General features: G+C 42.0%; 1 protein-coding gene across 1 annotated transcript in view; it reads left to right on the top strand.

Moving 5' to 3' along the window:
• Positions 1-26,558, top strand: part of tmem132e (transmembrane protein 132E) — a 52,774-nt gene that overhangs the window by 8,145 nt on the left and 18,071 nt on the right. Inside the window, exons 3-4 of the mRNA XM_030792992.1 lie at positions 15,975-16,115; positions 22,925-23,117. Of these exons, the coding sequence (XP_030648852.1) occupies positions 15,975-16,115; positions 22,925-23,117 (334 nt within the window). The remainder of the gene's footprint in view (positions 1-15,974; positions 16,116-22,924; positions 23,118-26,558) is intronic.

Below are 26,558 nucleotides of genomic sequence, written 5' to 3'. Positions count from 1 at the left end.
ACACAAAAAAAATTACAAAAGACTTCTGAGCAAAAAATCTATACTGACCGCATCACACACTCTCTCTCTCTCTCTCCTTCACACACACACACACACACACATACACATGCACACACACCCTTCCACTGATACACATTAAAGGGATGGAAATACAAATAGAACAAAGAAGCCAGTCCTAGAAAAAAGACTACACTACAAAGATGCACACAGACACAGGCTAAACACACACACACATACACATGCATGCATGCATACACATACAAAGAATTTTTTTTTTGATGATTTAACTCTTGAATCTTGAATCTTGAACAAACCACCATCATGCACCAAGTTTATCAGTCACCACATACTCTTCAAACAACACACACTCTCTCTCTCTCACACACACACACATACACACAGACACACACACACATACACGCATACTCTTCAAACAACACTCTCTCTCTATCTCTTTCTCTCTCTCTCTCTCTCACACACACACACACACACGTACACAGGCACTCAGAGTTGCTGTAAAGCAGCTCTATCAGTGCGGGGAGGGACGTGGCCATGTCTCCAGGGACTAGATGGCATGGATCTGAGACAGTACACGCTTCTGGGTCCCCTCCAGCGACGGGGCCACGGCACGCGCCTCCGTGTCACGGCTACGTCCCAGCAGCCTCTGCACCGCTAGACTTCTTCATGCCCCCCCCCCCCCCCCCCCTTCTCTCTCCCTCCCTTTTTTTTTTTTTTTTTTTTCCTTTTTCGATCAATTTCAGATAGGGCACTTAACCAAAACCCCGCGGGCTCTTTCTTCGTCTTTAGCCCCTGACTGAATTTTATGAAGAAAAGGCTGAGTAGAGGGAAAAGTCGCTTCGCTACCAACGATGTGAGAATAGGGCTTTTATTTTGCTCTACATTTTTGAACTTTGATAAAGGGTATGAAATTCTAGTGATGATTTGTACATAGATAGACAGAAAACCAATGGATAAGTAGATAAGTACGCACATAGATACGTACATATATACATATATACATACTTAAATACATATTTACATACATACAAAGATAGATCAAATAAGAAGGAACTGTTTATGTCACTGTCGAGTTGATCGGTTCAAAAGACATAGTAAATCATATTATACATATTATGCATACATATTAAACATATGTTTAATGAGTATGATTATGATTATGGATTATTATTGGCCATATTGGCCTTATTTTGTTTATTGACACTTTTTATTCATTTGTGTGACCATATGGGCACTTGTCTATGTGTATCTGTTTCGATGCAGGTGTGCATGAGTGAGTGAGTGTGAGTTAGTTCAGGGGCCCCGTTTAAAATGATTCTATATAAAACCTGCTCTGCTCTGAACTCAAAACATCCAGATCTCTGTTTTCCCTTGAGGAGCCCTTTATCAGCTAAGAGAGCAGCAGTATTGTGCTTACACTGAAATATCTGATATACACCAAATCTCAAATAACACAGCCACTAATCATCATGCACAAAAAAGAGCATTTGTTAAACAAAAAAAAAAAAAAAAAAAGAAGAAGAAGAAGAAAGAAAGGAAAAAAAAAAGAAAATTCCAAAATGAAGGTTGCCGTGGATACGCTGTGTGTGCCCTGATGTGTGTGTGTGTGTGTGTGTGGTGTAATATATTCGCTCCCGTAAACGATCACAGGGAGTGTCTCTCAGCTGGGCCCTGAGGCGAGGCCGAAGCCTCCCTCAAATAGGCTTTTGTCAGTGGTATGGCTCCGTAAATAGACAATATGAAAAATATATTTTTCTCTCCTTCACATCCTCTGGTTTTTGTACACAGTGGCTATAATTTTTCAGGGAGCCGCCCCCCTACTCCACCACACACCCCTCACCCCCCACCCCCAAAACCCCTTGGCTGTCTCTCCTTATCTCCTCTTATTCCGGTAAAATCACACTCACCTGTGAAAAAATGTCAACGTCCAGATCGTGCATATTCTCTCGTTTCCTACTAGAGGGTTCTAAGAACTGGGCTGTTTCTTACTCGATGACAGTTGGAGATGTAATGTCTTTTAATTTGAAAAATGTGATGCATTACAGAGGCACTTTTCTTGTTTTTCTTTCTTTCTTTTTTTTAAGCAAGCTGGGTTTGAGCTACCTGTTATAATCAATGAAACTAGCTGAGATTTCAGACGGGGAAAATTACACGTCTCTGCGGATGCCTCCTACAAGTGAACAAGTAAACGTTTTTTGATTGACAGTTCTTTTTTTTTTGTTTTGGTCAGTATGCAGATTGTCAAATAGTTTTTTTTAGCCATTTTCCTGAATCGATACATAATTGTTTCGAGGCTGTTGTATGCTATTTTTGATCAATGTGTGAATTATCAAACGTGTTTTTTTTCTTTTCGAGCCATTGTACTGTTTAAAAGAGTAGCTATATTATCCTCAGGCCTGAGTCACTGGAGAACTACAGAACAGGCAGGCAGTTGGCTAATGTCTTCACCAGCAAATGAGGCTCTTTACTTTTTCTTTTGATGGTTCCCTTCTTTTCACAACTTTCTTTTTGTCTGCCAAGAACGATACATCACCCATCAAAGAAGTCAGTGAAGTTAGTGACAGGTTCAGGCTGTTGAGTGTGAAACATCCATAACTCTGTATCCGTGGCGATAGCTTGTTGCCGCGGCGTTGTCTCGCTTTAAATGAGAGAGAATCTGAGCATAGGTTTTTTTTTTGTTTTTTTTTTTTTTATGCCTCCCAGCTAACTGGACCAAATATGTTCTGGATATTTCCTCTGGCCTCCATTGCTCTTTAATGACTGTGTAGTTCTTCGTTCTCTGGGCAATTTTTTGTTTTGTTTTTTTTTTTTCTTTTTCATTATTGAAGTTCTTGAAATCCAGTTTTTTTTTATTTGTAAGAACTAGACAAGTAATGATAAGAAAAGACTGAATTGGGAAAAAAAGGTGTTGGCTTGTGTTGCTTTGTATTAATGTGAAGGACTGATGATACACTGTATCTCCCTGTAGTTATTAAAACAGCATTTGCTCCTAGCAAACGGTAAGACGCTATGTTTTTTCAGTAGCCGGTCTTGGAGCATCGACAATTTGAACTTTGTCATCATGGTCACGCTGTAGTCATGCCGACGCCCCGCCACCTGCGGTCCTGAAGGGTACTAAAGGGAGAGCAAGCATCTTCTTTAGCCCCTCCCTCCCAAAACAACAGCCCTCTGCAAAGTCTTCCTCTACAGCTCACCACAGCCGGGCAGTTCTCAGCCTGTCCGGAACTGTCGGTTCCAGCGCGCGTGTTCGTCTCCAGTTCCCTCCTAACCCCCCCTGGAGCCCCTCAACACTCCCAAACCATCTCTGTCGGAGCGGGCCGGGCCAAGCTATGGGAAGCGACAGTCTCGTCTCCCGGCGGACGGAGTCCAGCTCCGGGCTTCTCTCCCGTTGTCTGGGCTGGTTCTGGAAAAGGTGCAACGTCAAGTTGTACTGAGACAGAGTGTCGCGGGAGTTATCAGTTCAGAGAACTGTTACCCTCACCTGGGGTTTTTATAAGAGGAACTGTGTACCAACAGCTGAAGAGAGATGTATGAAAATATGTATTCCCTGCTCTGTGGGAAACACTTCATGTTTAGTTTGTAGATAGACTGCAATTTTAGGTTACTAGTGCTTGTATGAGTGAAGAGCAAAATGGGAGCTGGTACGTGTTAGATACTGCACATGTTCCCGGAGCTTAACACCATGAGTTTGGATATCAAATGTCCAAGGGCTATTGTCTTTTTTTTTTTCTTTTTTTTTTCCAGTCAGCAAATTCTGAGCAGTCAGCTGTAAACATAAAACGACAAAAAAAAAAAGCATTACAATTATTTTTTTTCTTTTCTTTTCTTTTTTTTCTATTATTTTTTTTTAGCTCTCTGCTCCTAATGACTGAGTTACATGCAAAAATATTTGTGTCTCTTCTTGAGAGTAAGAAAAAAGCCTCAAGTTGAGGCTGTCATTCATACGGTTTCTAATTTTTTTTTCTTTTTTTTTTCTTTTTCATATTTCAGTGCAGCTGAAAACAAAATGGAACAGAACTGTCATTAGTCAAGATGCATGTCATAAGAAACTACCCTTCTAGGGCCTCCACTTGAAGACACGCTTCTCTTTCCCAGATATCAAGAACAGCTATCTGTCTCTTACATTTTTAAAAAAAAGTTATAAAAGTATCAGGCTATGGCTATTTTGGGCTGTTTAATTTTATATTCAAAATGACACGGTGCTTTCTTGCATCTTAACCACGAATAGCAGATGAAGACAATCTTCTTCATGACAAAAGAAAAACGTTTTGTGTACATAGGTTGTTATATAGGTTTTTTTTTTTCTAAACTGAGCACGTGTACATGGTATATTTTTGAAAGTTTACAGAAAAGTTCACGTTGTCTGACGTTTTTCTGAGGTATACATTGGATATTTTCCAAACGTTTTTTTTTTTTTTTTTTTTTTTTTTATCTTCAACTCAGCTGCAGCTGTCACATGTTCTCTGAGGTTGTTTGGGTTTTGAACCTCCAATGTAAACACTCTCAAATGTTTACTCGCTCTTACATGCCGCATCACTCTATGGTAGGCATAGGGGCTGACTGACTTAACATGCTGATCACTGGAGAAAGAAAAAGTAAAAACCTCACCGTGTCATTCTCTGTCGCGGGAAGATTGTTGAGTGGACGGAACCTGTTATTCTCCTCATAGCATTTATGTAGATAGCGAATTAATAGTCTCTCAAATCTTTTTTTGCCAGGAGGGGACATTGTAAAATAAGTGAAAGAACTCATTTCCCTACAAATTGGTACACATTATTAAGTAATTTGCTGGGTGCATGGCATCATTTGTCTCCATGGCGATGGAATGGTCAGCACATCCCTCCCATATGAAAATGAATCATTCTATATTCATTTGTTATAATGGAGGATTGATTGAGCAACCAAATGACTCTGGTTCATTTGAACTTTCTTTGTTATCTTCATTGACTAGATAGGACAGGCATACTTGAAAGTCAAAGAGTTCCATCAAAGGGCTCATTTGGACCCTTGGTTGTTTGAGCAGTGACTTAGTAGTTAGCGTTGCAGTTATTGGCTTTATTTCCAATTCTGCATCTGGCACCTCTGGTTGAGCAGCCAATTAAGTTTTCCATCTATAAAACACTGCGAGGCTATTGAACTGTAGGTTTGAGGAGAAAACACAACGCAAGCTAGCCAGATAGACTCCGTCAGCAACTCAGAATCTTTAATCAAACTCCCGATATAATGGAAGTTCTCTCACCCCCAATAAGCCACTCCTCCGGAGTCCTCTCTCTCTACCACAAAAGAAAAGAATGCTTTTGTTCCATCTAAGCAAACACAGGCTAAAAAGAGAGAGGGGGGGGGGGGAGAGAGAGAGAGAAAAGCTTGGCCCCACGGAGCATGTGAAAAGTAAACGACGCCTCATCAGATGTGATGTGTTGTAATCTGGTCTGAACCCTGGATGGTACATTGATTTTAGATTACCGCAATGACGAGGGCCTTTTTCGCGTCCGTTGTTCCGGCTGGCTGACCCTGTTCTTTTTATATCAACCCCTCGCCCTCCACCTACCACTCCCTCTGTATTAATTTATTTTATTTTTTTAATGTTGCCTTATTTTATTAATTTATTTATTTTCTGTCATTGTCACAGACTGTGATGTTTTTGGCACCCCTCCAGTGCACAAACACACATACACACACACACATAATGAAAGAAGTGATAAGGCAGAGGTGGAACGGTCCAGTGAGCTCGGGCGCCCGAGACGCGGCTCTATTTCTAGATGGACGGCTTTTATTAAAACACAGCTGGGGTCAGTGTCCGCAGGCCCCATACTGTCCACCCACCCCCCGCCCCCCTTGCGCGCGCGTGCACACACACACACACACACACACACACACACTTCGCTAATGCGAAGGGGCTTTGAGCGATTCGGAGCGGCGGAGTTTCGCAATCCTCGTTCCTCCCTTTTATGAGCTCCGGCGGACAGTTGATATTTTACAGTCGAGGGGGCCCAGCGTTATCGGCCGTCATCAGGGTCAGCGGTAATTAAAGTCACCCACGCCGCCACTTTGATCTACTCCATTTACCTCGTCAGACCTCCGCTCTTCAAAGTGCCAGTGTCTCTGAGATGACCGCGGCGGTGAAAAATGCCTGAGAGTAAAAATATGGAGTGTGTCTGCTGCGTTAAGGTCGGATATATTTCGGGTATAAAGTTTATTTGGCTGAGTTGGAGTTGCAACAGAAGGTCTGAAATGGACAGACAGAGATTTTATAGCAACATGACTCTGTAATCACCCATTATACAGCCAGAGGGAAGCCCCCCTGCTGTCCTCATGTAACTTGTGTGTGTGTGTGTGTGTGTGTGTGTGTGTGTGTGTGTGTGTGTGTGTGTGTGTGTGTGCACGCTACGGTTTTTGTGTCATGGAATGGACTAAATGTCCCTTTGATTTGATCTGACAATTGGTGGTTTTATGGGGACATTGGCAGGTCCCCACAACTTCTTTCTAAAATACATGATTGTTATTGGTAAATAAAAAGTATTTCTTTGGATAGGTTAAAGGTTATGGTCAGGGGTAAGGTATGGGCTTCATTATTACTCTTTAGTTACAGCAAAATGGGAGTCAGTGGGAATTCCCCACTTACATATGAATACAAATATGTGTGTGTGTGTGTGTGTGTGTGTGTTACAGAGTCCGTGCCACAACATTCTTCTCCATCCTTACCTTCCAGAACACCGCATACTGACATTAGACAAAACGCAAAGAAACAGGAGGCAGTAAAGTGAATTAAAGACAGAGAGAGAGAGAGAGAGAGAGAGATCTTGGCCTCATATGTACATCACACAGAGAGTGAGAGAGCACATGAGAGATAATATAAAAAAAAGAAGAGAGAGAGAGAGAAAGAGCAAGTGAGGGTAAGGAGCTAAAGCGGTGTGCTTTAAGCAGAGCCAGGGTAAGTCGATTAGAGAGAGAGGTTGGAGTGGGGACAGGCCCGAGTTTATTAAACAACAGCACGTTTGCACGTGGGGGTGAGCCAGAGGTCGCAAGGAGTAATAGTCTCTTGTTTCATCCGCAGCATAGGCTAATGGACCTTTTACACTCTTCTTTCAACCCCTTACGCCCACCCACCTCCCCCCTCCACAGGTCACCCACCCAACCGCCCCCCCACCCACCCCCCTCCACAGGTCACCCCCCCACCCACCCCCCTCCACAGGTCACCCACCCTGGTCTCACATTCCATATTCGACTCCACACTCTCTATCACTTCCCTGCTATTTTTCAATTACCTTTACTCCTTCTGTGGAAAAAGAGGATATGAGGTGATCAAGAGGGGAATGATTTGCACTTTGTATGGTAATGACGGTCTAACGCTCTATTATTAGGGAACACCGTATTATGACATCACCGGCCGGTGACTGCATAGGCCATTGGTATGCGCCTCAATGTGTAACCTGTAAACAGAACGATGCGGGTGTACACTGACGACGCAGGAACAACGCAAACCTCACCTTCTGGTGGAGAATGTGACCTCTCCCGGGAAGGTCAAAGCCCTTTGCAGGGTTGTCGCTGTTATTCATCAGCAGAGGTGAAAATGAACACAGCTGCGTGTAGCACTTGGCCTCCTGCTGGACTGTTAACCACATTACACATGCAAGAGTGGCAGTTGCTAGATGATTTAACCCAGAAGTGTAGGAGAGTGCGCAGGTTAATGACTTGTCTGTTTAGACTGCAGCATTTCCATTGGAAGGCCCGGAGAGATAACCAAAGTAATTGTCTATGACATCACAACTGAAAAAAAAAATCAGTTATCAGTCAATTATAATGCATAGTGTCATACTGCCATACCACCTAGAGTGAGGAAAACTTCTAGAACAAACAGCGAAATGCAGCTTCTTCTAGCGTTATATCTTGATTTCACTGTGATTGACAGCTTGTGTGTTGACAAGGACACCGCACTGACCTGAAACACTGTCTCAGTCTTTATGCGGGATTTACATATAAACACTAGGAGCTTAGTGCGAAGAGTGACTTGACGCGGTGTAAAATTCAGTGGCAAAGTCTATTCAGAGTTCCCTAGAGTGGCTGTACAGTACTGGAAGTGATTTATTGAAGAGAAAAGGCATGTAAGATGAAGAGAGAGAGAGAGAGAGAGAGAGAGAGAGACACAGAGAGAGAGAGAGAGAGAGAGAGAGAGGGAGGAGGAAGAGGTGGAGACGGAGCGTGGGTGGAGGGGCGTGTGCCTGACGGAGTGTCGTCTGAACGTAATAAGTGTTGATGTGAGCGAACTGATGGATGAAAGAGCGACTCGGTATAGGAGTTGCCTCCCCCCCCCCTCCTCCTCCTCCTCCTCCTCCTCCTCTTCCCTCCCCTCTTCAGTTTTTTGCAGCAAAGCGCCGCTGTTTATTGTTTTAAAAGAGAGAGGTTAGCATTAGCACCCGCGTCAGCCTGGGCTAACCTCTTGTTTTTGTTGTGCTTTCATTCCTGCCTGGCGGTTTGATCAATCGGAGAGAGATTAACGGCGGAGAACCTGGGGCCTGTGTAGGCCCTTCATTTCGCTCCAAGAATTCAGGATTACATTCTCAACCTCCTCTCTCAATCTCTCTCTCTCTCTCTTTCTTTCATTCTCTCTCTCTCTCTTTCTCTCTCCCCCTCTCTTTCTCTCTCTCTCTTTCTCTGCCCCCTTTCTCTCTCACTCCATCCTTTCTCTCTCTTTTTTTTCCCTGTGCTGTTCTTTCTCATTGTGCCTCAGCTGTACTGCGGGTCTCTTTTATTGTCTTTGACATTCTTTCAGCACAGGATAGAATCTGATATTTGGTTGATCTTCAGAAGTGCTTGGCATGACATTTATCTCCCTATCAAATTAATATATGGCGTCAGTCTCTCTGTTCTCTCTCTGAGAGAGAGAGAGCCAAAGAGAGAGAGAGAGAAAATCAGGGTTAGCGGAATAAGAATGCATGAATTTTGATGAAAAAAAAAAAAATCTTTCAAAACTGCTGCACAACAATAGAACACTAGCCCAAGCACTTGATCCTTCACCACGTCTTCCTGTGATGTCTGTCAGCCCCCGAAATTATTTTATTACACCAGACATCTAAATTATGCTAATTCCAAAACAGAGCTATCCATTTATCCAGTCAAGTTGCAACACAAGGTCTTTGCTTTTTTTTTTTTTTTTTTGGATTCGATTTTATTTTCGTACCCAGGTGCTTTTTGTCAGCGGTGATTCAACCTTGTCGACGTGCGCCGTCAGATCACTCATTAAATTCGTTGGCGTTCTCTATTTGTATCCATCACTCTTGTCTTTCTGTGTCATAATCTCATAGTTTTACGCTGCGTCACATTCCCACGGGACAACATCTGGACTGTTCTTTTTTATAGTTTGTCTTTTTTTTTCTTCTTTTTTTTTAATTTTTCTTAAAACTAAGTCACATACTTCATCTAAGCACAAGGCAAAAAATATTACTTCACCCCACGCTCTGACGCGGCCAATGAAATGTCATAGCCCCAGCCACAGAGAGAGTCTGATTTCTCCTTGTTCTTTGCTGCTGTTGGCAGGGCTGAGTTCCACTCGCCTTATCAAATAAATTGGAGAGTGGCTTTTTCCCCGATTGCCTCCACAGAAAAGGTTTTGGCTTACCCGAGGGTCTTCTGCCCATGCCTTCAGCTGATGGGAAAACTACTTAGAATAATTGTGTTTCAGGAGGGCGGGCCGTGAGGCGAGGCTGCCGTGTGTTTCTGTTAGAAATCAGGCGTCCGCGTTAGTTCAGTCAAGAGAGAGAGCCAGGTTTTTTTAGCATGACCAAACACATCACCTTACCAGCACTTAACCTCGAGTATACACCCCCCCCCCCCCCCAACCCATACTCTCTCTCTCTCTCTCGTTCTTCCTGTTCCTCTGCACCTCTCTCCCTCTCCATATTCCTCTCTTTCTCTGTCTCTCCCCTTTCCCTCCAGCCTACGCAGACCCCCCCCCCCAGGTCCTGTCTGGTCAAGCCTTATTTGAATTTCATCGTTGACCTTTGCCTTGACCTTCAGACTCGAAGCAGAGGCTGTAGGTGTGGCTCTTGACGTTGCCGTGACCACAGACTTCGTGAATGAACGAATGCAATGTTTTAAGGAGTCTGGAGTCAATACTGATATGTGGACTGCTTTTTGTGGAGGCGCTGATGGTGGTACTGCTAGAGGCACCGGTATTGTTCTGGTCTTGGAATTTCAGTACCGATGCACCTATTTTGCTGTTGTTGCCAGCAATGATAGTGATTTTGGAGTCACTGTCTTACTGTCACCGTTACTGGTATATGTGTTAGTATTAGTGCTGACAGCAGTATTGGTGTCCTATTATTAAGACAAAATGACCTCATTTTGAGTCACTTTACCCCTACTCCCAGACTCGTGAATTATTTTTAAAAATACCTTTTTTTTTTTTACTCTCAGCTCACATGGTGGTCTATTCATATTCTGGACCTGGATATGAAGGCATGACCTATCCCAGTATTGTAAATCAAATGCTGTCATATTTTAAATATGAAATACGATACATATCAAAGTATAAATTCTAGGTCTTAATATCTTTGGGGGGCTGAAGCACGTGTCTCAAATGATAAAGTTCAATCAGATTGATCTATAGTTAAGTAACAGTTAGTTTCTTAATATCTTAATAGTAATTTCATTAATAACTTATTAATTTACTTGCTAATTAGTTTCTCCGTCCAAATTAACACTACGAGAGGATTGTAGAGGGCTCAGGGCAATATTGACGATCATATGTTTTATGTATGCCCGCAGAAATTTAATATAATAACAGTACTGTAGGATTCATGCTGGAAGTCTGAAGTGTGTGGGCTCAGATCAGTGAGTGGCGGGAAATTTAATGTCACACTATGACATCCACAAATAACATACAAACTAACTGTGACCCCCATAGAGATGAGAGGCAAGCTAACCGTGACCAACAAAATACAATCAAATGAGAAGACGTCCCTTATCTAATCCACTGGCACAGTGCAGATCTCTGGCACAACAGAGATACCATAAAAGTTTGGGGGGGGGGGGTACAGTGAACAAGCGACTAGTGACTTACAGAGATCTTATAGCGCTAGCATTTCAGAAAATTCTGAATGTTTTTATTTAGGTTAGGCATGTGAATGAGACATTTTGCCAACGTTGGCCTCTCTTCAACCGCGCCTTTATCCGTCCATTTGGAACGAAATGAACGCGTCTGCGATCTTCCCTCTTATTTTTGGTTTGTTTGGTTTTTAAGAGGCCAGTTGTCGGTTTTCAGGGCAATATATGAGGAACCGTTTGTGGTGATCGTGTGATTAGGTTAGGGTACACATAAGATGGACACGCAGGCTGATATTGTGTTACTGTCCCGGCTGATGGACACACGGGGTTTTACTGTCCCATTTGGGCAGTCTAGGAACTGTTGCAGAGATGACTCGATCCTGACACTGAAATCGTGCCAGGATTCAGACTGACCTGGAAATGAATTCACAGTGGATGCTTTCAAATCTTGGAATAAGAGGGATGAAATGACTCTATTTCTCTCTCTCTTTCTCTCTCTCTCTCTCTCTGACACTCTCTCTCATCTCCTCTAAAAAAAGTCATTTTTGTGTAAATCCCAGAAGTTGGGTCAAGCCTGGCTGTCTCCATCTTTTTTCCTCTCTGTCTCTCCCTGAAGATTACTTAAGATGACAATTTGTCTTTCTCTCATTGTGCAGCTACCCTGCTGTATGCCCCCCCCCCCCGACCTCTCTCTCTCTCTCTCTCTCTCTCTCTCTCTCTCATTTGTGTTTGTGTTTTATCTGACTTTGTTTATATTGGAGAGTAGCAGATCTTTTCATGGTGTAGTGCACAAAGTGAACATCTGCCTGATTAGCTGCTCTGCTGTCAATTAGATTTCCCAAATGGCAATGAAAACAGACCGACTAGTAAAAACACGAAATGACATCTCTCTATCCCTCTCTCTCTCTCTCCCTCTCTCTCTCATTCTCTCATATTTACCTGAATAATGAGCATCCAGCTAGCATTGGATTTCTGTGTTTGGTACAGCCAACAGGACTAATGATCCAGGAACTCACCATCCATACCACGTATTTGGTACATACCCAGCCCCTGTTAATGTGGTCCGGTTTGTGCGGACACGAAGGAAAAGCCAAATACAGTTTACTTTGGATGAAATGATCAGCATGAATTGAAATGAGGTTTCATGTACAGCATTTTCGATTACGCTGGCAAAAACGGTTCGGTATGGTTCATAACTTCTTGGCATTTCTCAAAACACACACACACACGCACATCGAGTCATGAACTAGAGTCATGCGTTTTACATACATAGATGATCAAACGATAAATTTTTTATGGGAGGAAATTCGTCGTGACCACGGAGCTGCAGCAGCAAAAAAACAACGACAACAAAAAAACTGTCTACAGAATGCCCCCTCTACAGAAACTAATGGAGCCTGTTTCTACAAATGGGTAGAAAAAAAGACAGTCCTGGCCAAATTTAGACATTGTAGAGGAACTTCTTTAGCAGTAATGCAAACAGGAGTGTAGCTAATCCCTCTGAGACACGCTACTGCTGACATTTTGCTTCCTCCTTATTTACTGCTTTTGCCTGTATTTGTGCTCTGGGGTTTTCGCTGAGGGAACGGGCGTGAAGGCTAGAGTTATCCATCACCCTTTAGTTTTCCGAATGCTACTGCTCCCAGTCCGCGGGCTTGCGTGAGCCAATGCCGCCGTGTGCAATGCTGATTTTAATTGCCATCCAAGCCTCACAGGCCATCAACCAGAACACAACCGCACCAGCAACTGCTGAAATGGCTGCTGGGAAAGTTGTCCAGTTATTTTGCAGACTGTGTCACTGTTGTGTTGCAGGTTTCTTTTCATATATATATATATATATATATATATATATATATATATATATATATATATATATATATATATATATATATATGACTTTGGACAGGAAGGAAACATTCCACAAACTAGCATTGACTCCCATTCAAGAGAGGGACATTAAATTTAATATTTTGATCGGTCAAAAGTGTCTAGCATCTAAATGATGATAAATATTGATTGCTACTCAGTATTTTGGCAGTAACCGAGAGCCTTAATATTTCATTAAAACGCAAATACTTTTTCCCTTTTTGTACATTTATCACATCACAAAGTTCCAGCATCTTTCATTAACTCATGTTTGATCATGATTTTTTTTTTTTTTTTTTTGAAAACGTATCAGAATGTTGGCCCAAATCTGAGACCAGTTAAAAGGATTTCTACATTTTTTAACATTTTGTGTGTTATAACGCCGTGTGGTTTGCCTTGGCACTTTCCCTTCCCCACACAACATCAAAAACATTTCATATATCACATCATGCAGAGTTCCAACATCATCTGAGCCCTGCAGATCCCACCCTGTATTAATGTACTTAGCATTAAGCAGCATCACATTCACGTCATGGAACGTCTCCCAAAAAGCACACAGGCTCTCACTTCTTAGTGACAATAGCCATCACTCAAAACTCACCATTTCTGCCCCCCATCTCTCCCTCTCTCTCTCTCTTTTTCTCTTTCTCATTTCCTCTGATATTTAACATTTCAAAAAAAAAAAAAATTGCTGTTCCCCATCATCTATCACTTTCTTCTGTGATATGAGGTCATGGGCAGAGAGATAAGGCCACTGTGAGGCCTCGTTTAAATGGGGCCAACAGCTTCTTCTATCCGTCATGGTCCAGTTCTCAAAGCGCGGCCGCCTTTTTTTATCAGGTAAGTGCAGTCAGAGCCCTAGTTCAAAGGCAGTGGCAGTGAGCTTTTTGAAACCCTGCTTGAGTCTAATCCCCCAGAACGATTTCTCTCCTCCTCAGCGTTTCCTCGTCACTTTTTAAGGGTTTGGTCAATCTTTTGATATGGTCACGGGAGTTCTGGGAAAACAACAACAACAAAAAAAAGACAAAATGAGAGAGAGAGAGAGAGAGAGAGAGAGAGAGAAGGAGGCAGAGAACAATAGATGAATCTTCATAGGATTTCCACTGGAAACCTCCTCCTCAGTGTCCTTGATGTTCCCTCTCAAAAGTAATCAGAGGGGATTTTATACGCGCGGGACAATGTGTCATACCTACCTACCAACGTAAGGTAACAATAAACATCATCTCGCTGCACAGCGTCCAAAGCAAACCCACATCTCATTTGGTTGCTTCTGTCTTCCCTGCATTCTAGTTCTGATTTCCGCGTACAGGATATTAGCTTATTTGCCAACCAGCGCGAACACAAGCGGCTGCAGATTTGTCCTCTGATATCTCATCCCCTTTTTCTCTCACTCATCACCCACCCACCCCAAAGTGAGTATTCAGTGTCTGGCAGGTAAGCTCCACTCCTGATGCTATAGCTGGATGACTTTGAGGCGTTGGTTGTGTTCGGAAAACTCAAAGCTGTTTGCTCACACTGATACGCTAGATGGATATCAAAGGCCCACAGCCAATTGCGCTGCCTTCTTGTCAACAAACAGGAGGAAAAAGAGCACACATGACGAAAGAAAGAAAAAAACGCCATCTGAAGCACGAGCTCATCTAACGGAGCAACAGTCGAAGAACAGTTTGACAGGGAAGAGATGAGCGATGACTACACGTTTAGCAAATATGCTAATGTGTGAATGAAAAGAGGTTACATTAAAAGATTTACACAACATTAATCTTGAAAATTGAGAGGGAGAAACAAGATGCGTACTGAATGCATATGTGATAGCTTTTGAAAACGCTGAAGTCTGAAACCGATATCCTATGTGTGCAATCCTGTTAAAAATAAATAAATAAATAAAACAAAACAAAACAAAAAAAGGCCTCAAGTTGTTTGAAGGCTAAGAGGTTTATTGGTATCATGTGCACATGTGTAGAACTGATAAAGTGACCAGTCAGCGGTGCAATGTGGGAACATTGACCAATTACTGATCATGCCACTGGTTCTTCTTGATTCAAAAAAGGAAAAAAAAAAAATTTAGGCTCTCACTAAAGGCTTCAGTGAATCGGTGCCCTAACTGTTTAGCAGTCTGCCACTTCAGTGCATTCTTTAATGGAGGCTGCTGGCAGAAGGCATCTGTGACATGAATAAATGATTGCAGTGCCTTCACAGAAGTAGTTCATGTGTTTTTTTTTTCATTTGGTTTTATCAGTGAAGCAAAGTTGTGCGCACAGTCTCGTACGTATGAGAGAGAGTGATAGAGAGGGAGAGAGAGAGAGAGAGAGAGAGAGAGAGAGAGTAACTATGTAAAAAGTATGCGAGCGTATTACAACCCCTGAACTGCAATGTTCCAATTTTTTATTCATTTATTAATCAGCTTTGTGAACAAGCTCTTGACTGGGTCAAATTGTGTGGCACACACAAGAGAAATACCCCAGACCTCCTCATATGTAAAAATTAATCACACTTATGAAATGGATCATGGCATTAGTCATGTTTGTATGATATTTTAAGCTCTTTGAAAGATAAAGGTATTGAGTAGAATATAGAGTTGGAATTGTTGTGGTTCAAATACAACTGGTTGTCAGAAAATGTTCTCAATCATGCAAATATTCAGTAATCCAATACTGTGGGAAAGAAGAATAATTCGGTTAAACACACACTGAAAGCTTTATTGTTGTGCTGCACAGGCCTACTGTGTGAATGTCTGTTGTTGTTTTTTTTTGTGTGTGTGTGTGTGTGTGTGTTGTTTTTTTGGGGGGGGGGGGGGGGGGGTTCTTGCTGCATTGAATATTTCCTCAACAAATTTGCGTTTTCCATGGTTTGTTTTGTTCTCTCTATGTTTTTTTTTGTATTCTCTGTCTCTGTAAGCAGTATGTATTTCTCTGAGCGCGAACAAAACGTTTTAAGCATCACCTCTGAAGTATTCCAATTCTTTTTTTTTTTTTTCTTTTAATATGGCCAAATTCTTGAATCAGGAAGTAGGCTATTCATTAACATCATGTCTAAATCCATTTCAGGGTGAAAGCAAAGAAAGGAGTGAATCTTCTCAACACCAGATCCAAGAGCACCAGTTGGAAGGTGAACTGGGAGGTGCAGTCCGGGGCCAAGCATTCCATTGCCACTGTTGACGTTAGCAAGAACAAAGGAGTGCAGTCTGGGTAAGTAAACAGTCCACTGGCCTTAAATAATTAATGCGCCGCGATCAAACACGCCAATCGGTTGTGCTTCCGATGAAGATATTAGAGAAGAGTTTAAAGGAAAAATCACAAGTGTGGATGAAGCTAACATGCAGTTGCAGCGGCTGGTTTGAAATGTGGCATGAAGCATGTATGTGTTACAGCTCCACTTTTAAGACCTCTACAAATCTCACGAATTTCCTCGACGAGCCTCGACGGCGTAAATGAATCTAGATCAAAGGTGCTCGGGATTCGGTCCCTACAGGTCGCGCTGCCGACGCTTTTCATGTGTGTTATCTAAGGGTCTGATTTTTTTATCTGTGAAACAGGTACGTTCATTCTGCAGTCAATCAGGAAACGTGTGTGGTTCAGCTGAAACGAAATCCTAAAGGAAATTTTCACGTCTTCTCTCACACACCTGTAACGCTGTAAATCACCTGAAACCGACACCAGCAGAGATGAAGGGATTTTCTAAGCATTTGTAGTCATCTTCAGTCGCCAGGTGGTTGAAATCATCTTAATGGTGCCGTCAGGCACCTTCAGAGCTGAATCAAATTTGAAGTGATCTACAGAATTAATGATTGAAAATTAAGAATCTGTTTAGGTAATAGTCTGAGCGTCTATGACTGCGCTTGAAATGTTGGAAGAAGAAACAATAATGACACCCCAACGGACACGGTCAAATATGGCAGACAAGGGTAATGAAAATGAACAGAGCAGGATTAGAGGACTAAAGCTGCCCCCAAAGGCTGCCATTTGTAAACGTTATGGTAATCATTAATGAAGTAAGAGAGAGGCGGCTAGTTTTTTTGCAAGTCACTGCTATCACTATAACAGACTGTCACTGGCTGTTTACCTAGCCAGCAAGACCAGTTTTTTTTATGTTTTAACAATTATGGCTCAACGCGTCTGCATGTGAAAGCTCATTTCGTCTCACGCCACTGTCACTGACTGAACAGCTTCCATTACTGCAGACGTTACCGTGTGAGAGTCAAGTGGTCACATGACCTGTATCTAACACTGTGATTGGGAGATTAATAAAAATGGCACACTAAGCCCCCCCCCCCATCAAATATCACCAAGGTCGTCTAATTTCAGTGCAAAGGTGCTGAAGGAAATATTTCCCAAAAATGTCGGGCCTTTGCATCACCTTAACGGAGACGAGAGCAATCTGAAATGGTTTAAACATATTATAAAAAGAATGGATCTCAGCACTAGCTCTTCATTCGGTTCACGTACCCGGCTGTGGCGATATTGAGCATAACAGCACAGTTGGAACAGCATAAACACTCCGGCTTAAACGTTCAGCCCCAATCACTTTTAATATTTATCCGCATGCTGTTTGTGTCCTGTGAAGTAACTGCTTAAAAGAGAGTGTTGTTTATCATCGCCTAGCAGTGGTACCTTATAGGAGGTGCACTGTTTTCATAGGTGTCAGTACTTTCAATCAGTTCCACAAAATGTAGTAAACTTTACACAATTAAGCATTAGTTTGTTTGATGACTAGCTCTCTAGATAGATCCTGGATCCATTTTTTTGATGACAGTAATAAATGACAGAATGTGAGTTTTGTGAAGTCGATGGAACTCATTTTTAGTTTATACCAACGGACCACATTATCTCAATCCACAAATGATAATAATGCACATGTTCGAGTGTGTCATTGCTTCAATAACAGTTGCATTTGCTTGACTGCCTTTACCAGTTGTGCATTGTGGAGCGATAAAGAGTGACCTTGTGGGGACATTGTAGAGGCAAACAGTGAAATAACTTGAATAAAACATCAGCTTCCTTTTGTGCTGTGTTCCAATCCTTATTGCCTTCCTCCCTCTCTCCTGGAGTAGGGACAGTTGTCACATAGTTTTTTTGTCATCCTGTCAACGCGGTGAGAATAACTTCTGTTAGGAGGGTCAAACATGTTTAACGATGAAACGCCACATACCTCTGCCTAGGACTTCGCATACCGGGAAATTTAGGGAAGGATTTTCTGAAGTGCTTTCTTTTCAGGCCATTCAGAAATTGAAAGACACTTGGTATATAGATGTAAATTGGTGTTATTTAGTTTAAGAGAAACCTTTTAATCCTGTTTTTTTTTTTATTTGGATATCTCGCAGTTGTCTGCTGAGAGAACATCTAGTAGATAAAGACCACACGGTAACTCTGAATCGACAACAATTCATCTGAGAATAGACACAGAACGCTGAACGCTTTTAGACACAGAACGCTGGAGGTGGCGTGTTATTTGGAATTTTGCTAATATCAGTTGACTCAGTGCAAATCATTTGATTTCCCCATTTAGACCGCTATACTTTGTGTAGTACCGGTCTTTCGGGTTTCCGTATTTGGCTGATTGTGTCTACTCACAATTCTCAGTCAGGTAGGATCTCACGGGCTGAATATGCAACTTCCCTTCCTCATTTGATTTAGCATCGTTAGCCTTTGAGCTGTTCAAAAGCAATAAAGATCGAGTTGCGCTGAAGCTATTTCTAGCTCACTTCATCCTGCTAAATGCAATAACATTAATGGGAAACCTTTTTTAAGGGCACATTTTAGCTGTGATATAGTTCTCTCCCACTATGTGTGCTATTTCATAAAGGCCGTGTTAGAGATAATGTGCTAGTCTTTGTTGGATTATAAATTTGCCGTTGAAAGCAGAGGTTTGTCCTTGTCGTGAAAGATTGGGATACTGTTGTATCATTAAACTGCAGTTTAAAGACTGTCGTTTTCTTCCGGAAAAATCTAATTTTTCTGCATGAAGTCATCAGTTCTGGTCACACACTACACTATATTACAGAGGCCAGAATAAAAAAAGGGCTGCATATCACTTTTACTGTTTTCCGCTTGGTAAGTGGCCAGACTATGAGTAATGAAAGCAGTTGATTGATCGTCACCACTTTGTTTGTTGACAAAGCACATTAACAACAAACAATACCAATAACTGATCAAAGGCCTGATCAGGGCCGCCATTGGCCCACCTCACCCTGACTCAGCTCAAGGAAAATGTACCCCTCTATATTGAATATGGTCCTGAAAAGATTGTGTGTGTGCACGTAAAAGAAGTTACTGTGTTAAATGGTCTTTGAAGCTTATCCTCTTTGTGTTTGAATTTCTATTTTTTTTTTTTTTTTTTTATGGGACAATGCAAAAGTAATGGAACATTTTCTTTATCATAGCCAAAGTTATTTGTCTTCCCCAACCTACATAACAGAACCCTCGATGTTAGTTAAGCACAGATTTATTTCCTCTGCAGTAAGGTTTTGTTTTTGTTTTTTGCTTTCTTGGCTCATTTTGCTCAAAAGCTTTCTGCGCTCTCATTCTTTCTTTGGCCAAGATGCAAAAAACCATTTCACCTGCTGTTCAATCAAAAACTTTGTCTGGAGTTACTGTTGCACAAGTAAATTACCCCTCATTTAAAAAAAAAAAAAAAGGCAAATTCGCTTCCTCCTCGGGGAGGGTCAAATGAGGCAGGGAGTAAGCAGGGAGGGCTGAGGAGACATTTTCTGTCTGAGCATCCATCTCCTTAAATGCCGTCATTATAAACTACAAACAAAATTAAAAAGAAAAAAAAAAAAAAAAACGCCACTGAAAGACATAGTTTATGCCCGTGCTCGAACGCCGCGTGGACTTTATTTGTCTAACTGAGAGAATCCCATCATTCACTTGGTATATTTTTCAATTAGAGCTGGTGTTTTACCAGACTGGTGATAATTCTTCGTTGCTTTGGCTGTTTATTCAAAGTTTCTCTCTTGCACTGTGGGGTTAATCAACCATGAAATGAGTCTTAAATGCGAAGGGAGTTTTGTGCCAGGCCTAAGAATGCAGTTCGTAACGACTGATCGTTGACAAGACCCTTCGCAGCTTCCCAAGGGTGTTGCGCTCGGCTATCGACTTTTGCCTCCCGGTGGCTAATTAGGCCAATATTAACTTTGTAAATGCAATGTCCTGCAGTGGGTCATCAGGAAAAGCCAACATCTTTGATAGAGATTGATTCTCATTTAATTTTTTTTTTTTTTTTTTTTTTTTTTGCTCTTTTTCAGAAACATTTTGCCTTTAAACAAAGGGTAAAGCAATCAAGAGTTTTGGCCCTGGTTGTCCCTCCTGAGTAGATTCTGCAAGTTTAATTGCCCGTATTGATTTAGCCACGCACATTAGCATAGTGGACAACACGTCCATTTGGGAAAAGCAGCGGTGAGTGCCAGCAGCCACACACAGTTAGCACACTTCAGTCGTTTGTTAGAGAATGTTTGCCTGTTAGCCTATTTGTGATCTACTGATCAACAAAAACACCAACCAGAGATAACATCAAGGTGTAAAAAGCATAGCCGTTAAGTGAAATAGACGGATATTACGAAATATGTTGTGCTGCTGTAGATTATAGAATATTTTGACAGGAAAGTAAAGGATGCAATTCTTACCAAAGCTTGGTCCCCATGGCAGTTTTCTATTTAGGACATACTGAACTCATCCACATCTGCAACATCAGTTCTAAAGCTTTTTTTACGCACAGGTCGTGTGTCAGAGGAAAGATTGTTGCTGTTTGCACCTTCTTGCAGAGAAAGTGTGTGCGTTTGAAACCTAAACTAATCATTATGTGCTGTGGCCTAGCTCTGCGCAACCAAGACCCTTATCTATTATAACAAGATTGTTTGATCATTCGAGTACTTTAAAACTGTCTCTTATTTATGAGCTATATTTCAAGGTGTTCAAGAGAGCATCTGATCCTGAACCTTTGATCTGTAATGAATAGGGGCTGGTGGCCCCAGACCCTTTGTAGCAATGAGGTATAATTTGAGTAAACAGAACAAAGATGATTGGAGTGTTGATTACGTTGGCAGAGGGTTGTCTAGATACCACCTGAGTCACACGTCCCATAGACAAACCGGGATTCATATAGGTGTGTATTCACTTCATGCTAGGCGAGGTCGCCAGCGTCACTGCACAAAGGCACAGAACTTTTTTTTTTTTGCGATTATTTTCATGCGGTTTCTGTAGCGAGAGAGCGTTCCCTCAACTATCTTTGTGTAGAAGATTAAGCCATTACATGTTACAAACTGCACAGTAAAAACAAATCATTTTCAGTTCAGTCTTAAAAATGACTGAAAGCATTCACAAGTAATTGTGTTGGGTTTTTTTTGCTGTTGTTGTTGTTGAACAACACTGTCTTTTTATTTTCCATTAAAGCAAGTGCTAAAAGCATGCCAAACCAACCAGAGTTTGTTCTACATTTTTACGGTGTACTCTGCTGCACACGCCAGTACATCTCAGAAGATCCGACCTTCTTTGGCAAAATTCCAACCTCACAATGAATCTTTTAACGACACGCAAAGTCTTAAGTAGGTTATTTGTACGTACATTTGTTTTCTGGGTTCAGGCTTTCAAATAAAGGCCACTGGGGTTTTTTTTGTTTTGTTTTTTTTTTTGTCAGCGAATATATATGTTTTCTCTTCTTAAAAATGGAGATAATGTTGTGGTAGTGACCAAGAGGCAAACGCACGGAATACACTGAGGCCGTCACATCAGGTAATTAAAGGTAAACACCATTCTTTAAGAAGAGTGTCTTGTTTAGACCACAGTTATGAGATCTTTGGAAATTTCGATCAAAATGTATTTTTTTTATAATAATTATTTTTAGAAGCATGGAGGACAGCCTTTTGTCTTTGTAAAAACGTAACCCTGTCCATTTCCGCCATATACTGTACTTACTTTCAGAACTGATCAATTGCAATGTTTGTGAGTAATTGTAATAATATCTGAAAGTTTAATAATATCTTAAAGTTGCTTGGGAGGGAAAAATAGTCTACTGTGAGACGAGACCAATAGCTCAAGTGTCGCGTGGCTTTAATGGTTCAAGGACAGGCCGCACGGTTTCCATGGTAACCTCACGCCATGCTTTTTTTTTCGTTTTGACGTCTCAGACGCAACCTTTGGGACAAATCTTTTGTCTCCACTCCCTTTTTTTCGGGCCAGCCTGTCACCCGAACACGACGGTGTCTACGACGTGACAAAAGTCAGCGGTTACGCAACACCTTTTACGACTCTTCAGAAGTGTCTCATTTACATCCAGTTCGTGTCGCATGACAATTTCCTCCCGAGGCATAAATAAAGCACACTCTCAGCCTCGCCGCTTTAATGAGCGCGGTAGCTCCGAGGAAAGATGAATATCTATGGCTAGACATGCCAAAGCATTAGCTTCCGACACTTGTGCATGGTAAAGCAAAAGTAGATTCCCCCAAAGCAGCGCGGATGTAACGTTTGGTCGTATATCCTCGGTAAGATGTTATCCAGCAATATGCAATATTTAAAATGCCACAAATATTAGAATTAGGTTATTACTAAGATTATAGATGTGAAGACTACTACGCGTGGTGGTCGGGCGGTATATGCATGAATAGTTTCAAATCTCGTATTTCGAAATCAAATTTGAGACCTCATGAGCTATTCCAAAACAACAGATGGGCTAGCTGCGCTCTCTAATTGTTTCATTCACTGATTGCTTCGATACATAATGCCCAAGACATGACAGAACAGATGTTCGCGTTGATGGCTAGCACATTAAGGCATTCAGTGATCTAATACGTACCTGACCCTAATTAGGGTTTTTGTAATGTATCTAATGCCTGAATTTGATGGCCAGCCCTCCCATATTTTCCACTTAATGTCCATTTAACAGAGGATACTCACAGGTTTTTTTTTTTTACCTTTTTTTTTAACTTGTGTTTTTTGTTGTTGTTTTTGTTCTCTCTCTCTCTCTCTCTCTCTCTCTCTCTCTCTGCCTCTCTTTCTCTCTTTAGGGATGCCACTGGTAGCATTGAAATCATGCAGCTTGATTTTGAGATGGAGAACTTCACCAGCCAATCGGTGACCAGAAGGATCAACTGGAATATCGATTACAGAGGTCAGAACCCTCCCCCTGACTCAGAGAAGGTGGTGACAGAGCTGACAGTGGTTCAGAGGGATATTCAGGCTATCATTCCCCTGTCAATGGTGAGTAGCTCCCGACTTTCACAGGGCACTCTCTACACCAGGCGTGTTCACGTATCTCACTGTGATACCTCATGAATCATTTGAGCTTGTGAATTTGTCAATTAAAAAAAAAAAAAAAAATGCAGAATGTCACAAACAGAACAATCTGAAATAATTTCAGTTGTTACTTGATAAAAATAAATAAAATTCCGGAATGTATCAAAAAAAAAAAAAAAAATCATTTTCTAAACACCACCTCTGAAGCCTTTCCTTATGATAATAAACACAGTAACATTATAAGCACTTTGTTAGTAAATGGTCATTTTAAGGTTGCCTGTTCCAATGCCTGTGACCAAAGGGACCTAAAGACAAATGAAGCTGTATAGTCATATGGGAACCCTTCAGATAACTGTTGCTATTTGCACTAATGGAAGTCCCTTCATTTATTACTCCGTTCTTCTCCGTTAGACGCTAAATGCTTCCCTTCCCTCTTTCTCTTCAATCTGTTGGAGAAGGCTGGTAATAAGGCTCTGTACCCTGTTGTACAATATCAGACATTTACCAACTAATAAGTCCACTGTGGGAAGACCTACAAGGCCCTGGTTTCCCTGTGTGGTTAGCCATCTGCTGAGTGCTAGGCTAACGGCTCCAGAAGAGGGACACATCATTATTGTGTCATTAAAAATCATCTGCTCGGTCAAATGTTACGACATAGCTTAGCGCTGAGCCCCGGTCCGCAGCGTGCCCCGAAAATTCAACATGGTTCATATCCATGCATATGCAGGTGCTGAAGCCGGTGCTGTCCGCTCTGTGACGGGATAACAGGAGAGGACACCATGTCCTCTCAGTTCTCCAGAGATTCACGTGTGTGTCAGATGTGTGTGTGTGTGTGTGTGTGCTAGAGAGAGAGAAAGAGAATGTCTGTTTGACTGCCGGCTAGTCAGTCTGTCTGTCTGTCTGTGTATGCTTAAATAACCACACACAAAGCAGGCAGGTGTTAAGTAGACACAAGCTGAACAGTGTGACCAGTTAGACTTTAGGTAACGGAAATACTTAAACAACTGTAGCCAGGGTCAAGACGGTCAGCAGCAACCGGCATAAAATGTAAGAGCGATAATATAACGTCATTCAATCTCAAGCGTGTGTGTGGTCAGGTAGTCGAACCGATCCGAAGTACAGAACTGAGAGGTTTTGTTGCGCCTGTGTGTAAGCAGAGCGATTTTTATAAAATTGAAAGCTCTGAGGTCTATTTTCTTTATCAGGGGATTTGTAAGAGGGAAGCAATCACAGGAGCTCACACAAGAGACGTTTAGAGACACAACAAAGATGATCCAATACATGGCACACCAAGGGCACAGAATGAATTCCTCCCAGATTTAAGCCAGCAAATCTTTACACACACACACACACACACACACACACACACACACGCACAAATCTACTTCAATATTACTCTTGTCTCACATATACAACACCCTGCACTCCCCTCTCGCTCTTTCTCACACACACACACGCACACACACATACACACACACACACACACACACACACACATAAACACAGACAGAAAAGCTTCGGTAAGCAGATTCCTCTCCTCCTGTGTCTGCTGAGTTGAGTAGCTGAGCCACTGGCCAGTACGTCCAGAGGGGAATTTACAGTGTGTCCCTGCCTGTTGGGGGAGGACACTGTTAAATCAGCCTGGGCTATCAGTCTAGAGCGGCAGACGCAGCCCAGTCCCCTGGCAGGAGCAGTCTGGGTACAATTAGTGCCCAGCGTCCTCCACAGACTCCCAGGCCCTGTATTAACAAGGGCGGAGGTCTGCCAAAGAGAGGGAGGGGTAGACAGAAGGATTGCAGGGGTAAAATGGGATGTGTGTGTGTGTGTGTGTGTGTGTGAGTGTGTGTGTGTGTGTGTGTGTGTGAGAGTGTGAGTGCATTGGATCTTCTGCCCACAGTGACAGATCATAAATAAAACATATCTTGGTCCTCACCCTGGGCCAATGGCACACATTTGCAATCTGAAACAGTTCTCCCTGTCAGGGCTAAAAGTGTGTTCCTTAATATCTGTGTTGTCTGAATAGGCTTCACAGGGCATTTGGGGGGGGGGTGAGGTTTTCTTGGGGGGGGGGGGGGTTGGGGGGGCTGGTAGAAGGGCTCTGCAAATGGCTTCGACAGTCTAAATGTTTTTTTTTTCTCTCTCTCTCTCTCTCTATCTGTCAAACGTTTCTGATTGGACATAAGGATTTCTAATCATCCAGTCACAAACATGTACGAACTGTATTTGTATCTTACAGTGTAGCACTGATCAAAGAAAAGGAATATAATAAAAAAAAATGCCAAAGTTAGCAAATTTGTCACTGCCTCATTATGCCTGTTTGTTTTGTTGTTGTTGTTTTTGTTTTTATGTTTCTTTTTTGTCCTTCCTCTTTGTCTGAATACGCGACGTAAGAAAAGTGGTGACCCACGTCAAAGTGTGTCTCAAGTGTTGAATGGTTTCCGCTCTAAGGGCTTTTTGATGTTATCGATGGGCTCTTGCCACTGTTATTCGCAAGAAATCTTCACTCATTACTCTCGACACCTGACCTGGCGCTCAGTAGCATCACCATCATAACTTTTCTCAGTCTGATTTACATTCCGCACATCAGAGCCAAGCAGACGGCAGCCTGACGTTTGAATTATTCAGATATGATGATGGGGTTTGGGTTGTCTCTCATGCCAAAGTAAAATGTAGTTTTTAGAAGAGTCATAGGATATCACTGCAGAGTTTCTCTTCTGCTTTGATTGGTCTCAGTTTCTCCGGAAGTACGCTTGTCGTATCTCAGAAATCGCCGAATTCTGAAGACTGTGGATTGGAATGGGTTTTCCCAGAAGATTCAAACGTGACATTCTTAGTATTCTAGATACGCTAATGCATGCAGAAACGCGCGTCAGTTTCCTGGAAAGTCAGTTCACACGAACGGTTGTGTTTCAAGATGTGTTCTTTTCAAATTTTCAGACATATACATTTATCTTTTCTTTTAAAGCCAAAATCCCGAGAATGAAAATGATACAGGTTGCAACGTCTAGCAGTCAGCCTCACTCTCCTGTTGCAATCAGTTTTCGTTTTGTCTGAGAACGATCCTTGCAAAGTGTTCAAATGGCAGAGGCTGATCTAGAATGTTCTGTACTTATGAATTATGGGTTTTGGGGTGCGAGGAAGGAGCACATTCGCCGCAGCGCTGAGGTAATACGCCGGAGATCATCGTGCTTACTCAGGGAGGTATTCGTCCAAGAATCGTTCAGCCTCATCAAAAACGTCGTTTGTTAAATAAGAAATGAAAAGAACGATTTGCTCTTTATGAGCAACTCTTTTTTTTTTTTTTCCCCTGGCAGTTTCTTTAAGTTTCGTAAGTGTACGAGAGTGAGCAAGCAGATCTAGCGTTGACCGTGTTCGCAGCCAGTTACATGCTATTTTTTGAATGTC

Source organism: Chanos chanos, chromosome 15 (genome assembly GCF_902362185.1).
Source record: "Chanos chanos chromosome 15, fChaCha1.1, whole genome shotgun sequence".
Lineage (NCBI taxonomy): Eukaryota > Metazoa > Chordata > Actinopteri > Gonorynchiformes > Chanidae > Chanos > Chanos chanos.
The sequence above is the reverse complement of the archived record's forward strand: the minus strand, read 5'-3'. Positions and strand labels throughout refer to the sequence as shown.